This window comes from Diospyros lotus, chromosome 2 (genome assembly GCF_014633365.1).
Source record: "Diospyros lotus cultivar Yz01 chromosome 2, ASM1463336v1, whole genome shotgun sequence".
NCBI classification, from domain to species: domain Eukaryota; kingdom Viridiplantae; phylum Streptophyta; class Magnoliopsida; order Ericales; family Ebenaceae; genus Diospyros; species Diospyros lotus.
Window position 1 is genome coordinate 6,945,582 of NC_068339.1, and position 18,220 is coordinate 6,963,801.

General features: G+C 32.7%; 1 protein-coding gene across 2 annotated transcripts; it reads left to right on the forward strand.

Moving 5' to 3' along the window:
- Positions 1-8,197: 8,197 nt before the first annotated feature.
- LOC127795169 (DEAD-box ATP-dependent RNA helicase 20) lies at positions 8,198-16,429 on the forward strand. 2 transcript variants are annotated; one of them, XR_008021749.1, is made up of 10 exons: positions 8,198-8,402; positions 8,562-9,343; positions 9,431-9,610; positions 9,708-9,869; positions 9,969-10,123; positions 14,037-14,129; positions 14,216-14,301; positions 14,385-14,611; positions 15,420-15,569; positions 15,718-15,866. XR_008021749.1 is itself a non-coding variant. In XM_052326670.1 (10 exons), the coding sequence occupies exons 1-10, from the start codon at positions 8,347-8,349 to the stop codon at positions 16,143-16,145; spliced, it is 2,079 nt and encodes a 692-aa protein (XP_052182630.1). In that variant the 5' UTR covers positions 8,199-8,346; the 3' UTR covers positions 16,146-16,429. The 2 variants fall into 2 exon arrangements, 1 of the variants encoding a protein (XP_052182630.1); XM_052326670.1 differs by lacking the exon at positions 15,420-15,569 and adding an exon at positions 16,042-16,429 and having other exon boundaries at positions 8,199-8,402; positions 15,718-15,951.
- Positions 16,430-18,220: the final 1,791 nt, after the last annotated feature.

The window sequence follows — 18,220 nt, forward strand, 5'->3', positions numbered from 1 at the left end:
TAAAGAATATCACATATTTTAAAAATAACAGAGAGTATCTCTCTATTCATCTTATGTATATGAATCAACTCAACTCTATAAATTAAAATTGAACTAACTACTCAACCTATTAAAATTTGGGTTGGATTGGATTAAATCAAAGTTTTAATGTCCATCAAATTTTATAATCTAAAGCCTATAAATCTTTAACACACCAAAATATTAATATTTGTAAACTTGTTTTTAACGTAAAATCTTAAAAAGAAAAGGCAACCACTTAGATAAAGAATACATGTTTGACATGTATAACTTAAAAAGGAAAGATAATTTTAGGGGAAAATGAGTTATTATGCTAGTTGGTTGAGTCTCTTTTTGAGTCCAAATACATATATACAGGCATACCTATATATATACACCCACACCCACACACTAGAGAGGTGATATGTAATATAAGTAAATAATAAAAATAAATTTTTTTAAATAAAAGTTCATTTAGTAGCATTTGACAGTAACAATTTATTTTAAATAAAATAAGTCTTGGTATAAGAATAATGTTGTTTGATAAATTAGTTGTTGTTGAAAGGTTGTTAGCTTCAAATAGACAATCATTACTCCTTTGATGATAACAAAAAAAATTCAAAAAGAATTTTTCTTTCAAGTTGTATAGAAAAAGGTTAATAATAAGAATGTTTCAAAATATCTTTTTCATTATTTTTTATCTTTTGCTAAGATGCAGTCGACTACTTCGCTTTATACAGTCGACTAATTTGGATTAAAAAATTGTCTTCAAATTTTATGTTAGTAAGTGGTTGACCATTTGCTTAAGAGTAATTAATCATTTTTATCTAAAAAGTTGATGCCTTCTATTCTATCACACTAGTTGAGGGATTGAGGTAGTATAGTCGACTAATCTTATTTAATAACAAAAACTATTTTAACATGTAACGGATTAAGGAATGTTTCAATATATTATGGATTGCTCTTTTAGTCAACTAAATCAAAAAAACTAATGGATTAATATCTCATATCTCCCAAAACTACTTATTTTTTAAATTCTATTTTTTTTCCACTAAATCAATATATAATTCATTCTTTGAGAGTCTATTTAAAGTTAATCTTTAAGAGCTATGTTACACGGAAACATCTCATATGAGCCGTTTCTTCGTTTCGGAAACGTTTCTTATTCCTGTTTCGGATCCTATTTATGTTTACTTTTTTAGAAGAATGTTCATTTTTACGTTTTCGTTTCTTATCGAAAATGTTTCTCATTTCCGTTTCCGTACAACATAGTTTGAGAGTCTATTGTGATTCAGAACCGAAACATTTCCCTATTTTTGATGATCATTAAATGCCCAAGATGACCTATTTTATCTGTTTCATTGACCCATTAGCAAATGAATACTTTTCTCCTTTTATTTGTAGCTGAAAATTTGAAGGGAAAAAGAGGTTTAATAACAAGTAATTTTTTTATCTGAAGCCTTCTTCTGTCCAACCGTTGGAAGAGGCAAAGGGGCCTTTAAAAAGAGCTCAACCATCTGCATTGAAGACCATTTATTGTTCTTTTAAAAGTTGTGAGTAATAATAAGGTGTTCAATAAACTTGTTAACATTTAAGTCCAGCGTACAACTTGACTAGTGCTCTTCTTTCATCTTTATTGTTATAAAACCAGTTATGGGTCAAAGTTTTATTTTATAATTTTTGTGTAGTCTATATCTCATTTAAGAGAAAATTTATTTTAGTTGTCTCGAGTTTATATTTGTCATGCAAGAAGATTTGTATTAGGTTTTTTAGCTCTTAACAAAGGCTAGTAAATTTTGTCTTTGATATTTAATGAAACCTTTAGGGCCCATTCTTTTTATTGTTTTTAGATTATTTTTAGTTTTTAATTTTTTAAAATAGTAAAAATGGGTTTATTTTATTATTTTTAAAAATATATTTTTGAAAATAAAAAATTATAAATAAAATTTAAAATAATAAAAAGTTATTTTGGCTATTTTTAGTCAAAACAACCAAAATACGGAAAAGATGGGACAATTTATTTATTTATTCATATTTTGTTCTTGTGATGAGAAAAAATATTACAAGATTCACTAGCTTTAAAATATATATATTTCTTAATAATATATTAATACTAAATAATTGTAATTTATTAAATAATCAAATTTTTTGAATAAGGTGTCATTAAAAAATTATTCTTAAAATTCCAAACAGAAAGTATTTTTTAGTTTTCTGTTTTGAGATACAATTTTTCAAAATAATAAACAGAATACATTTTTTTTTTCTAAAAATAAATTATCAAAATAAAAAATTAAAAATAAATTTAAAACTCAAAACTAACAATTAAAACTAAAAAAGAATACAATCTTAATTTTTAATATAATTTTTGGCTCAAGTAAGTCCAACCTATATAAACCCTGTAATGTTGTGGTTGACATTTGCTTAGTTTTGGTTACTTTATTCATTTTAAAAAATTATATTAAAAATGTTAAACTTTTATTATGAATATTTTTTTATAAAATTTATTAATTTTTTAACACTTATAGGCAACAGACAGGGCCGGCTCAACAGCATCTACGGCCCTAGGCAAAAATTTGTTTGGTGGCCTTTTAATAATATAAATAAATATTAAAATTATTAAAATTTTATTTTTTAATTTTAAGATATAAAATTATTAATCACAATTAGTATTAATCACAATTAGACTAATATATAAAATTTTAAATCACAATAAATTTAAAAATTAAATTTTAATTAATATTAACAAATTTATATATTAGTCTTAAAAATATAATATCTTAAATTTTAATTAGTATTGAAAAGCTCATTGGTCTTATATTAAATTAAAGGTAGTGATTGATTAATTATTAAAATAAAATTATTTATTATATTATATATTTATTTATAAATATAAATTAAAACTTCTAAGAAAACATGAATTTTTCAATGTTAATTAGAAATTTATTTGAAATTTTTAATTTCTAATCTTGAAATTTAATTTTTGCTGTGATAACAAAACTTTTAAAATATAAATTTTGATTTATTTTTCTTTTATTATATATTAATTTTCTTGCATAGTCTTGCAAATGTGATTTGTTAATCTTAATTAACATTGAAAAATTTATACATTAATATTTATTTTTTAATAATTAAGGAATTAATCAAAAATTATATTATAAATATTTTTGATTAATAATATTTATAAAAAATATTTATATTTAATTTATTAAAAAATTATATATCTATACATGACTTAATTAATAATTTAAATTGTCTATTCAAATTTTCTATTAATAATATTTATTTAATTGATAATGAAAAGTTCCAAAATACTTTGTATAGAAGATCTTCAATTGCTTTGAAATAATAAGTACTAAATGTAAATTATTTTTATTTTATACAAATAAATAAATTTTTATACTTAATTAATAGTTTAAGTTGTTTATTCATATTCTTCAGAAATAATATTTACTTTTAATTGATTAAGGGATTAATTGAGAAATTAATCAAAATAATATTATAAATATTTTTAATTAATAATATTGATAAAAAATACTTATTTTTAATTAATTGAGTTTAAAATTAAGTTATAAATAAATATTATAAATAATATTCAAAACCCTGCTTAATTTTTTAATTTAATTATTATCTTTAATTTATTGAAAAATACAAGCATTTAATTACCTTCACTTTTAATAATTAATGCAAGTTTTGGGAGGAAAAATTCTTCTACAAACTATCATACTTTTATATATATATATATAAAGATTATTTAATTTTTTTATGCCATTATAAATGACAACCCCTTCCATTTTCGATTTTACTATATGATTTTCTCTCTCTTACGCTGTCAAATGTCAATTAATTGATAATTGTCAAGTATAATATTTAACTAGTGGATCACCCATGCGATGCATGGATGAATGGATATCGTAAAAAAAAAAAAAAAAAATTATTAAAGTAAAAATTATATAATTTAATAGTTACAATAAATGAAAATCACGATAAAGAAGTAAAAAATAAATAAAATAACCGTGTTACAATCATGAAAATACAACAAAAAGATTATAGATTTTGAAAGATTTTCTTATATGCATTCAAGGGTAGACAAACAATTAAAAGCACATAACTCTATCCCGAAATCATGTAAAAATAAACCTAAATTAACATGTAATACAATAAGCAATGCGTAAAAAATAAAAAAATTACACAATAATAGGAAAAAAAAATAAACGATAACCAACCTCTTTATTTTGAAATATGCATTCAAGGGTAGACTTTTTTTGGGGGGCATTTTTACGTGTATTTATCTCATATGTGCAAACCACACGAACTCTCAAGGCCTAATTTTTCTTAGCTGCATTCACATCACTCACTTGACAGAATAGTGATGCTATGTTACACCAGAAGACCAAATTAGGTAAAAAAATACGATTAAAATTTAATAAATAAAAGTAAAGAAGAAGAGAAAATTTGAAAAGAATAATCGAGAAAGGAGAAGAGAAGAAATTGAAGGGTTGAACGGGAATGGAGAGGAAGAAGAGAGAGATATATTTACTTTCTTTTATTAATTTCTCTTCATTTAAATTCTCCTATTTCTCTCAATTTATCAAATCACATGCCACCATTAAGTTTCTCTTTTTTCCCACGCTTTGCCACACAATTTGAATCTTACTCACTTAATATAATTTTCAAAACACAAATTTAATTTGCATTTAATTTCTCCAAGTCCAACATATAACACATCTTCAGTGTAGATTAATGGGAAAAAGCAAAATTAAATAAATGACAATAATCAATTAAATTGAAAAATAAAATTATGACATTTAAAATTATAAAAAATAATTTTAAATTAATTAAATTGTATGTAAATAAAGATAATTTAAATAATCAATTAATTATATAAAATAATAATAATCAAATTTTCAAAATTGATTATCCATACATGACTTTACATATTTCTCCTAACAATTAATTATCACATTTAAGACATGTCAAATTTTTAAGTAAAAAAAAAAAAAAATTTAAATTTTTTTTATAACATTTAAGTTATATATAAAATTATAATATTTAAAATTATAAGAAAAATAATTTAAATTAATTAAACTATATATAAAATAAAGATAATTTAAATAATCAATTAATTATATAAATGATAATAATCAAATTTTCAAAATTGATTATCCATGACTTTACATATTTCTCCTCGCAATCAATTATCACATTTAATACAGGTCAAATTTTTAAGAAAGTAACAAAAAAAAGTTAAAAAAATAAAATTATAATATTTAAATTATATATAAAATTATAACATTTAAAAATTTAAGACAGATCAAATTTTTAAGAAAGTAACAAAAAAAATAAAGCTAAAAAATAAAATTATAACATTTAAAATTATAATTTAATTAAATTTAAATTAATTAAACTATATAAAATAAAGATAATTTAAATAATTAATTAATTATATAAATGATAATAATCAATTTTTTAAAATTAATTATACATACATAACTTTACATATTTCTCCTCGCAATCAATTATCACATTTAAGACATGTCACATTTTTAAGAAAATAACAAACAAAAATAAAGTTAAAAAATAAAATTATAACATTTAAGTTATATATAAAATTATAACATTTAAAATTATAAAAAACTAAATTTAAAATAATTAAACTATATATAAAATAAAGATAATTTAAATAATTAATTAATTATATAAATAATAATAATCAAAATTTTAAAATTAATTATCCATACATGACTTTACATATTTATCCTAGCAATCAATTATCACATTTAAGACATGTCACATTTTTTAAAAAACAACAAAAAAAAATAAAGTTAAAAAATAAAATTATAACATTTAATTTATATATAAAATTATAACATTTAAAATTATAAAAAAATAAACTTAAATTAATTAAACTATATATAAATAAAAATAAAATAAAAAATTTACTTGACAGTCAGTATTCAACAGTATTACCTAATATCTTAAGATTTCTCCCGATTTAAAAAAGTCTCATTTTTCTGTAATTTATTTCAATTAAAATTTTATGTTAATATTTAAACATTAATAATATGGATGAATTAATAATATTTATCTTGACTCTTCATATACCAGCATGATTACACATTCTCCAAACACTATTTAGTTATGAAAAAACCATTTACATGTTCCAAGAACTACATATTCCAAGAATTACATCTCCAAAACTTAATTAATAACCTATAAAAATTCTATTTCAAGTAAGAAAAAAATTAAAAAAATATAATAAAATATCAAAATAGTAATTGGAAATGAGCGGGAAAAAATTTGACGGCTGTTTTGTTATAATATATATATAGATGGTAGGTGTAAGCATTGCAGCTAGAGTGAGTCTATTTGTCTTCCCCATCTCTTTTTCTTTCTCTCTCTTTCTTGTGTGAGTGCTTGATTGACTGATTGCGTCTCTTCCATCTTCGATCGTCCGACGTCCTTTGATTTCATTCCTTCTGTCATCGGTCCTCCACCACCTCTAGCGTTGGGCATCCCTTAGTTTCTTTCATCCCATTATTGGTCCTGTAGCATCCATCATTTCTCTCTTTCTCTATCACTCTTTCTTCTGTGTGATCCCTTCTCTTCTATCTCTTGTGTCCCTTGGTCTCCTTTCGTCTTCCACCTCTGTCTGGAGTTCCTTTGTTTTCTCACACTTTTCTTTTTTATTCAACGTCTATCGCTGTCTTGCATGCATTTTCTTCGGGATCTCCTACCGTCCTCTAGCATCCCCTCCCTCTCTATAGAGTCCCTTGGGTCACTTTTGGCTCTATTCTCCTTTTTTCCAATGTCTCCTGTAATACCCCGAGAGCCCAGAGAAGTTAGAATATATCGAGGATAGTGTAAGAAAGGAAACAACACCAGTTGGATACCTTTTGGGCTGAATGTTGGCAAAGAACTCCCAAGTTAAGCGTGCTTGACCTGGGGCAATTTAAGGATGGGTGACCCCCCTGGGAAGTTCGTGTAGGCCCATCAGGATAAGTTGTTCCGATTCTTCCTATCGCTCGAGCGGGATGTTACAGGTGGTATCAGAGCCGACCCTTGGCGAAAGCGGTCCGATGAGGGCGGGGAGTGGCGCCGGGGCTTGAGGGCTTGTACAAGGAGCGGCTTCTGACAGGCTTCTAGGATGGCAGCCCCCAAGGGGAGAAGGTCTGGGACCAGTTGTAAGGTCGCATGACGAGGACGTCATGTGCTTAAGGGGGAGAGAATGTAATACCCCGAGAGCCCAGAGAAGTTAGAATATATCGAGGATAGTGTAAGAAAGGAAACAACACCAGTTGGATACCTTTTGGGCTGAATGTTGGCAAAGAACTCCCAAGTTAAGCGTGCTTGACCTGGGGCAATTTAAGGATGGGTGACCCCCCTGGGAAGTTCGTGTAGGCCCATCAGGATAAGTTGTTCCGATTCTTCCTATCGCTCGAGCGGGATGTTACATCTCCCATCTTAAGTCTTTTGCGTCTCTCATTTATTTGGGGCCTCTCTTATTTTGTGAGCTCTAAGCATAGCCCTATATCTTGAATCAAAGGTTAATTATATATTTAAAATTTATTAAATTTGTTCGATTTCACTTGAAATTTGAACAATTTAATTTTTACACTATTAATCTATTTCACAAATTTTTTTATCATCTCAACTCACTCTCTCTCTTGCAATATTTTTATTTTTTTCTCTCATAATCATCCATTTATTTTCTTGCAACTTTAGTAATGTCGTTTAAATAAATAAAATTAAGTAAAAAAAGAATTTAAATAAAAATAAAATAACTTACAAGAGACGTTTTACATTAAAGCTTATCAACAAAATTATTTTTTTGCTTTTAAATATATTGAATTATATATTTGAAAATATAAGACTTGGTGTAGTGGTAAAATAAGTTAATTTTAAACAAGAGATCATGAATTAACTTAGGGCATGGCGATTAAAAGTTAAACAAACAAAGTGCAAAATATAAAAAATGCATAAATAAATTATATTCATAGAAAATAACAAAAAGATAAAAGATGTTACCCAACCCATATGACGTCATATGTATGGAGGAAGAATTGGAAGTAAAAACTCTGAAATAAATAAATAAATAAATGAAATTATGAAAGGCGGTGCAGTTGTGAGCGGTAATTAATCAGTCTTCCTCTTGGAGATATTTTACGCTCCTTTCCCTCCCCGCTGCAGAAAAGGAAGGAAAAGGAGGAAATAACGTTTTTATTTTATTCCTTGAAAAGCAAAGGGAAGGGGCAGCCTCTCCATTCTCTCTTTATTCCGAAACCCTAAGTTAGTTTCATCCTTGTCGACCTGTAGGTTTGGAGGCGTTTGGAGCATTGTTTGTTCGCAACGATGAACCATCTCGATCAAAGATATGGCGACCCTACTTCCTATCGCCAGCGTCGAAGGTACTTGGAGTTCAAATCCTCCGATTCAGATCTGTGCCTTTTTCTTTCCACGCACAAGGATTTGTGTTTTTGTTCATCTTTGTTTGTGAAGTGTGTTTGTTAAATTTTTGTGTATTTACGGAGGTTGTTGAATATGCTCTATGTTTGTGGTTCCTGCAGTGACCTGACGGGGCCCTCGCCGCCGGGGGTTATGGGTGGGCCAGGGTCCTCCACCTACGGCCGCGGAGGCGGCGGCCCTGCTCCTTATGGGGGTGCTCCGGGGCCTTACTCTTCTGGTGGAAAAGGGATTGAAGGGGCTCCGGGTTCTGTACCGGGGGGTGGTGGTGGTTTCAACGGATACCCGTTTAAGCCTGATGTTGGCAGGGGATTTGACATTGGCCAAGGTGGGGGTGGAAGGGGATTTAGTGATAGGAGAGGTGGAGGGAGGGGAAGTGGTGGTAGAATGGGGGATAGGAGAGGAGGTTATGCAGGTGCTGGTGGAAGGGGGCGAGGTGGTGGTAGTGGTAGGGGATTTGATTCTGGGCGTGGGGGAGGTAGAGCTGCTGGTGGCCGTGGGGATGGTGGGGCTTTTGATGCAGGAAGGAGTTGGTTGCCAAATTTGGGTGGAGGCAGGGCTGGTGGTGGTCGTTCTGATACTGGTCGAGGTGGTGGTGGTGGAAGGGGCTTCAGTGGGGGGCAGGGGAGGGGGTTTGATGGAGGTCGTGGCGGTGGCAGAGGTGGTAGATATGGAGGGTCTAGAGGGGATTTGGATAATATTGCTCTTCCAAAGCAAGATTTTGGTAATTTGGTCCCTTTTGAGAAGAACTTCTACATTGAGAGCCCTTCTGTGAGCTCAAAGTCTGAGCAAGAAGTTATGCTGTACCGTGCCAGAAAAGAGATAACTGTTGAAGGCCATGATGTTCCAAGGCCAATACAAATGTTTGAGGAGGCAAATTTCCCTGGTATTACTTTGAGCCATATTTTGATAGTTTCTAGCTGAAGTCTTTCATGTGTTACTGACATCTGATCAATCTTGTATGGCTTATTAGACTATTGCCTTGAGGTTATGGCCAGATTGGGTTTTGTTGAGCCAACACCAATTCAGTCTCAAGGATGGCCAATGGCCTTAAAAGGAAGAGATTTGATTGGCATTGCTGAGACAGGTTCTGGAAAGACTTTGGCATATCTGCTACCTGCTTTGGTTCATGTTAGTGCTCAGCCTCGATTGGGTCAGTATTTTTTAATGATTCTCCAAAATATTTATCACGTTTTCTCATCTATCTTTTTCCAGTAATGATTACATTTTAATCTGTGAAAACATTTCAGTACGGGGTGAAGGTCCTATCGTCCTGGTATTAGCACCTACTAGAGAATTGGCTGTTCAAATTCAGGAAGAAACTTTAAAATTTGGGTCCCGTGCAAGTATTAGAAGCACCTGCATCTATGGTGGTGCACCAAAAGGCCCTCAGATTCGTGACCTTCAAAGAGGTATCTGCGTAGTCCTATGGTGGACTCTTTTTTCTGTTTGCAGTCCTTTTGCTCAATTAGACTAGTGAGATGAGATAATTACTTTTTTTGCCATTCCAGGTGTTGAAATTATCATTGCTACACCAGGTAGACTGATAGATATGTTAGAAACTCAGCACACAAACTTGAGAAGAGTGACTTACCTTGTTTTGGATGAGGCTGATCGAATGCTGGACATGGGTTTTGAGCCTCAGATCAGGAAAATTATAGCCCAGGTAAACCTTCCCTAATGATTCTTCAGATGTGTCCTATTGTGTCATAGAACTAACATTGCAGTTTGAAGTTTGACTATACACTAAACATGTATCCCCCATATGATCAAATTTGTAAATAGGTACAATTTGTTTGACACATCTTTTGTTGAATTGGGAGCACTGGAATCACTCAATCTTGCCAATACATAACCACACACACGCATGGTTTGGATACACAACAGAAACAGAACAATAGAACAAATACAGAAATCAAACAATCAAAGAAAGAACATGCAAACCACAATGAAGAGAGCCGATTTTATCCTGGTTCAGATTATCAAAAGATAATCCTACATCCAGCCTCTTGATCCCGAGAGCAATCCACTAAGAAATCAGGATATCAATACAAGAACCTTCCCTCACACGAGTACACCAATTGCAAGATTACAAAGCACTATCAATTCTAGGCTTGCACAATATGAATGAATGATGGCCAGCGACTGCCCCCCATGCCTCTTATTTATAGACAAATAGACGGACATTACAAGGACTAATTAAAGAGTACACAATCCCTAATATACCCCTCATAATTAAATTACCGTTAGACATAAACCCTAACTTACACTGCCACTTGACCAACTTGACTGCACTGACTTCTTCTAAATCTTCTAGGCTACACTTGATGCAAAACCATAACATCTTTTTCATTTCACCAGCAGTTGTATGTTGAGTAGATAGTTGGATTTATTTTTCAGCTGATTCATGATGTGTCTCATAAAGTAGCTAGGTTTTATCATTTACTTCCATAAGCCAGTTAGTTTGGACGATGAGTTGTAGATTTAGTTTAGAAATCTATTTCCACATCTCTATGGGCACAACTTATGATGTGACTGATAAATACCCTTCTTAATATAAATATGGTTTACGTCGATTTAGTTTGCTTGGAAGTCAGAGCTAGAAACAACCATAACTATTTATTTGTTATTGCCTCTGGATTAATTGAGATAACCTAACTAATGTGTAATTTATTCATTTGTCCTTTTTCAATAGAATTTGAATTTTCATTTATGATATTTCTACATGATATAGTTGTTCATAGATGTCAATTGATACACGTATCCCACAAATTTCATGCCAGTTGCATCAATGAGTCCAATTTTCTGCTTGTAAATTGCACTGACCAGTGACCACCTGTACAATATGTTCCAATGGATATGATGCCCTTAGAAATTGAGACATGTACCTTTCTTTTTTAAGTTTAGTAACAATTGTACTTGCTAAGGTGACAATGCTAATGGACATGAACAGTTAATATACCCACTGTATTTCCTGCATCAATTATGATGCTAGCAACAATTTACCCTAGCATTCTAACCCTAGCAACAAAGTTTTGGCTCAAAACAGCAATGCCAATCCTATCTAAGATACTGTTGATTTGTGCCAAATGCATTAGATGTAATTCATAAACCGTACTGTATTGTGGACATTTTGGGAGTTCTGTCATTTGATTTGTCCGTTGGGTTTTAGGGATATGTGGTGGCACTCAAATTTGATTATCAATTGGGAGTTGCGAATGCCAGATTTGTTGTGAATGGCTCATTCTTTTGTAGTGACTATGAAAGTGTGTTTGTTGAATCTCTTGGAGAAGTTGATGATGGGGGTGTAAAGTTTTGCATCGAGTATCTTTTTGGAAGATTAGAAGGAATCAGGAGAATTCTCAGGTGATTGGAAGCGGCTTAAATAAACTAAGTTAGAGTCTAACTTGTATAGTATATTATGCGGGGTATATTAAGAGAATGTTCTCTCTTTTAATGAGTCATTGTAATTACCGCCTATATGTCTATAAATAGAAGGCATAGGAAGGCAGTCGCATCATTCATTTCACATTTTGTATACGAGTTTAGTGCTGTGAAACTGAGAGGAAAGGCTTGTTAAAGAGAGTTTTTTGTAATCTCATAGGACGGCGTACTCGTGTGATAGAGAAGAGGATTCTTGTACTGATTTCAAAAGGATTTCTAGTGAATTGCTCTCGGATCGAAGAGGCTGGATGTAGGATTGCTTACAGCAATCTGAATCAGGATAAATCTTTGTCTTCTTGTGTGGTTTGCTTGTCTCTTTACTCTATTTCCATTATTGTCTTTAATTCTGATTATATTTCTGTTGTTGGGATTGGTCTCGGGTGTGTGTGTGGTTGTGAATTGGCTGTGTTTGAGAGATCCTAGTGCTTCTAATTGTAACAGGGGGCAGCTAAATAAGTATTTATTGATGATGTGATGATGAAAATTCATTTGGGGCCAAGTTTGCATGTACCACATGCGAAGGGTGTTCTTAGTTGGGAAAAGGCATTTCTTGCTAATCTGGTTTATCATGTGACTCTTTCTGAATTGAAGGAGAGACTGTTCAGTATGAGAATGCCATTTTTTCTCACCTTAGGATGTCGATTAAGATTCTATGGGGATGTTTGTTTTGGAGAAAGATGAGACTTGGTTTGCTCAGAACAGGGTTGGAAGTAGAGTTTCGAAAACCTGAGACTGAAATTGAAATGTTAGAGAGAAGAATTTCCTAAGCATCGCACCTAGGGTTAGAATTGTGTCTCACAATTCAAAGAAAGCATCACGCTTTGAGAAAATTGAATTATTTATTTAGTAATGAAAGGAAAGATTACAATAGTATTTATAAAGTTCCCATAATTCTTCCATTCCTAATAGGATTTTTTTTTTGTCTTAGTAAACTAAACAAAATGGAAATTCTTATATGTTAGGTTTTATTTATTGTCTTATTATTAGTTGTTTTAGATTTTGATTAGTTTCCTAATTGGAAAAAGGAAAGATTTCCAATTAGTTTTGTTCTACAAAAAATTCTTAATCTTGGTAGGAATAAGATTGCTAGAATTCTTTAAATACTATTATAAAATCTTTCTTTTCCATTAGAGAAAATAAAAAATTGAGTGTGATGCTTTCTTTGAATTGTAAGATGCAATTCCAACCCTAGGTGTGATGCCTAGGGGATTTTTGTCTCTCTCTAATCTTTCAATTTCAGGCTTCAAATTTCATAACCCTTCTTCTAGCTTATTCCCCCCCCCCCCCCCCCAAGACTCATTTTTCTCTTGGATTAACACTCATGACGCGTCATAATCAATGTCATTATGGTGAGAAAAAAGGGTATTCGCATACCGAACAATATTTACTTGGCACTTATACTTGGGCGTAGGAGGAGTATCACAATAATGATAAATACCATGATAAACCCTATTAGAGGGAAGTGCCTTTTTTCCAAATTAAGATCACCCTTTGCAGGTGGTGCATGTTAATTTGGTCCCAAATGAATTTTCTCCATCATATTATTGAGATTTGCTTTTTTAATTTCCATCTTTAACTTAGTAGGCGTCCAAATCTGTCCTACATTATGGTGACATTTGTTCTTTGTTGAAGTACGTAGACATTACATCTTGCCTACAACCAGTCAGTATTAGTAGGTTTCCAAATCTGTCTCACATTATAACATTTGTTCTTTGTTGAAGTACATAGACATTACATCTTGCCTATGCTCATTCTTATGTTTCTAACATGATTGAGAATGTCTTTTTTTTAATCTATCTTCCCCCCGGGGGGTGGGGAGAGAGAGAGAATGAACTTTGAAGTTCTAATTTGGGGTTCCATGGCATTGCAATTGGCAAGAACATCTGGTTAAATTTTGTTACTGAATGATATGGTACCAAAAAGTTGCCTGTCTAACCTGATTTTGATTGGGATTGATTTGAGAATCTTTGTGCTTCGAATGTTCTTTGTTGAATGGGCACCCATTTGGTTTTTGGCCAGAGAAGGGGGAAAGTGATAATCTGTGTTGTGTATGAGACTAGTGTTTTATGTTGAGTTGCTCTTAAGCACTAGAGCTTCAGAGCTGAATTTGGTAGCTTTCTTTTTGCCAATTACAGATTCGACCAGATAGGCAGACATTGTATTGGAGTGCTACATGGCCAAGAGAGGTGGAAACTTTGGCAAGACAGTTCTTGCGCAATCCGTATAAGGTTGAACTCCTACCCTAAATTTGTAAGACATTTGTGTTGATGTAGGTAATTATCAATTGTGATTGGACTATTCTGGCATCTTTTAGGTTATTATCGGCTCTCTAGATCTCAAAGCAAATCAGTCTATCAACCAAGTTGTTGAAGTTGTTACAGAGGTGGAGAAGTACAACAGGTGTGACTTTGTGGCTGTACCAAAGAAAATGCCTGAAGATTTTTCGTTGTTGATTTTGATGTCCTAGTGTCTTATCCTTGCAGGCTGATCAAACTGCTCAGCGAAGTGATGAATGGAAGTCGAATACTAATTTTCACTGAGACCAAAAAAGGATGTGACCAAATCACTAGGCAGCTGAGAATTGATGGATGGCCAGCTTTGTCCATCCACGGTGATAAAAACCAGTCTGAAAGAGATTGGGTTTTGGCTGAATTTAAAAGTGGCAGAAGTCCTATAATGATTGCTACTGATGTTGCTGCACGTGGTCTTGGTAGGATCACTGTGTATAATTCTGGAATTTTTGAGTCTTTTGATTTAGGTCTTGATATATTCTAACCATTGGTGAGTCGGCCGGCTGCTGTCCACTTTCCTGGGAAAATGATTTGTGGTTTGGGTGTGAAGCAGGGAGCTGTCATGCCTTGGGGCCATTGTTTGCTTTTCTTTTCAAAATTTATGAGCATGATTCTTCTGCATGAAATGATAGGAAATCAGTTTGAAAGAAATCTTTTAAATCAGTTTGAGGAGTTTGAAAATTATTTATCTGTTCTTGGAAACTGAAACATGAATGATACTTATGCCATTTGGGCCATCCCGTTCCTGAAAATCTTCTAAAATCCCAACTCTAGGAAATGTTTTTAAATTGTTTTTTGAGGTTTTGCAAACTTGGAACCATTAAATGTATTTAAAAGATGCCCCCCCCCCCCCCCCCCCCCCCCACTTTATATGTTTAAAAAAAAACTGAAATTAAAATCTTCACAAAAGTGACATACTGAATGGGCCATATATTCTTATATTGGCACAATCATTCCATAGGATAACTCGTGATTTCTTCTATAGCTAGTGTTACTTGGACACAGGGCAGTGTACGGCTGTTGCCATGATGGTCTCTAGGTTTAGGTGAACATCTATCTGTTGTATTATGAAGGCCAGCATAATACTGGGTTAGGTTTTGTCCGTAGTTTCTTTGACATGTATGGGGACGGTGGTAATATGTACAGGTGGATTTTACTTTTCAAAAGATTTGTAGGATCCATCCTTTTAACTTACCAAAAATGGCATGGCTCCTATGTTGTGTCTAGGTAACAGAGTTGAAATCATCATTGCCCATCCACAGTTGTGGAGCTGGTTGTCGTGGCAGCCCGGTTGACTCATACAAGCTTATTGATTGGTTGGATGTGTGGAATTGGAAGTTATGGTGGTGAAGCTGCTCCTTATCCCTGCAAATTAAGGTGGGCACATTTACATGATGAATGTGTTATCTTAATATTTGACGGGTCAGATCCTTAGGAGTGCAGGGATAAGGTTGCATTGCATTTCCTCCATTATGCTTTAAAACTTGTTCTTTCGACCTGAGATTTATGTGTCTGCTGATTGTAGATGTGAAGGATATCAAATGTGTGATCAACTATGATTTTCCTTCAAGTCTGGAGGACTATGTCCACAGGATTGGGCGCACTGGTCGTGCAGGAGCCAGGGGAACTGCTTTTACGTTTTTCACACATGCAAATGCGAAGTATGCTAGGGATCTCATTAAAATCCTGCAAGAAGCGGGGCAAATTGCCCCTCCTGCATTGTTGGCCTTGGCTCGTTCGAGTGGTTCACATCTCGGAGGTAATTGCTGTTAACTTTACCAAAAGCTTTCATTAGTCTGGCAGTGTGTTGGGCTGAATGGCTAATACAATATCTTGGTTCTATTCTCAGCTTCTGGTGGCAACTTCCGGTCCAGAGGACAAGGTGGTTTCGGAAACAGGTCTCTGATTTCAGGATCCAACACCATTCCTATTGGTTCCAGGAGGCCTTGGTAGCTTAGTTATGCTCCTCAATTCGTCGTTAAGATCCGAAATATAGGTATTTTAGTTAAGAGTATCTCTTAGGGGGATCTTGGTGGTAGTGCTCATGAAGCGCAACATTAAGTTGTGGAAAAAAAGGTATTTTTAATTTTAGATCGAGTACCTTGGTTGGGGTGCCGTGGGAAGTTCCAATTATATATGTTTTTACTGGTTATACTATTAGGAACATGATAATTATTGTTGAGCCTCGGATCGGATGTATTATTGCAATTGAGAAATGCAAGAAAAACCATTGTGTATTTATTATGTATTTCATTGTTGTGATTTGTGTGGCGTTCGTCTTTTTCTCCTGCCACTGTATTGAGGCAATACTAGTACACAATTATGTGGCATGGCAATTGTATGGTTTTGACAGTATACTTGGGTTAACCTAGCAGTTGGTGTTCGTTACAGCTTCTTGTTGGGGAAATTAGGTAACATTTTTCTTCTAAGTATGGCTGCGGGGTTTATTTTTCAATAGTGGTGGATATATAGAAAACTCGTCTGGGATTCATGGAGAAATGTAGGAACAACTTTTAAAGAGATGGATGGTTCCTTTTCTCTTACCTCTGTCGACGACCGATGGAGGAGGAGAAATTTTCAAAGACAAATTTATTTTTTAAAAAAATTCACAGTTCAAATAATTTCAACCAACCAACCAAGTAAATCAGGTCTCTGCAGTTTAGTACAAATTGCAATAAAATACTAGTAAAGCTTGGTATTCAGATAAAGGTCTCGGACTCCAAGTCCCAAGCATAAACAAGTGTGTGCTGAAATTTATTTTGTAATGGATTTCGATATTCAAATAATTGTTAAATAATCTTTTGACTCGATTATTTTTTTTATCTTTATGGCTCAACCTGGAACAATAATAATCTCGATTTAGATTTTTTATAATTGCAGTTTTTTTTTCTAGAATTATAAGGATAAAAAATATATTAGTGAAAATTGTAGAGTATTAATATCTTTAAAGTTTTGAGGAAATTGTGAGAAATTTTTTAAAATTTAAGAAATAGTAATAACCATCCTTTTGTTAAATAAATAAGTAAAATAATTAACTTATTATTTATTAAAAAATAAAAATAAAATAAATAAATAAATTAAATCAATATTAAAACAAAATTTATTAGATTCATCGTAAATGTTGACGACGAATTTAGTAGATTTCATTCGACATGCAATGAACCAAGTTAAGATTCACGACGACAAATTACATTGAGTTTAGATTAGTTACGGGTATTTCCCACACTATCTTTTATGGGCTAGGCTCAATTCAGTAGACTGGGTCAATCGCCTAAAGCCTAGCAAGTTCCAAGCTGAGTTCGTTGGGGCAAGCTCACGCATCGCTGGAGGCCGAGCTTGGATCGCGAGACTAAACGAGTTTTAAACGAGCTCCCAGCGATGCTCCTAGCGATACTGCGAACTCCTAACAACGCTTTCAACTCGCTGGCCTAATTGATCAACTCGCGTAATGAGAAGACCGTAAAGTAACCAAAGAGCAATTATGGACTAGGGGTTATTCTGGCTAAGCCATCTGGGCCTGACTTGGCCTTATCCTCTCAGCCCATTTTCTTAGCTCATGGCGGTCTCATCCTGGCCTTGTATTCGCCTGCAATATCATCATTGCAGCCACTTTTAGATTTTCGTGCGTCTAACTCAAATCACATCTTCATTAATAGCAATTTCCATCCCCATTAATATCCCTATCAATGAGGGTCCCGTCGACACCATGCTGCCATCCGGGCACCTCCGCTAATGCCGAATATTCAGTTCCATTACCTACAGTCATACGATGTATCCAGGAGAACATTCTCTTTTTCTATATATCTGTTAGCCTTCTTCAGGGGCAAAGGTATATTTTTTCTAGCTAGCCTATTGCTATACGGTTGCTCATGACTTTCACACTTATTTGAGTATCGGAGTACTTGCAGGTATTGGCGGCCGGAACACTAACTACGTCAAATTTGTCTACTGTATCGATTTCCCTTTCTGGTTGTGTTCATTTTATCAGTGCGGACTAACGAATCACAGTCGACAAATTTCCAACGTCG

Bases quoted from the DNA above. Each gene is read 5' to 3' on its own strand.
- LOC127795169 (XM_052326670.1), top strand. From the start codon at position 8,347: ATGAACCATCTCGATCAAAGATATGGCGACCCTACTTCCTATCGCCAG. The intron at 9,344-9,430 runs GTATTACTTTGA...ATGGCTTATTAG, and splicing joins TGAGGAGGCAAATTTCCCTG to ACTATTGCCTTGAGGTTATG. The intron at 9,611-9,707 runs GTCAGTATTTTT...AAAACATTTCAG, and splicing joins TAGTGCTCAGCCTCGATTGG to TACGGGGTGAAGGTCCTATC.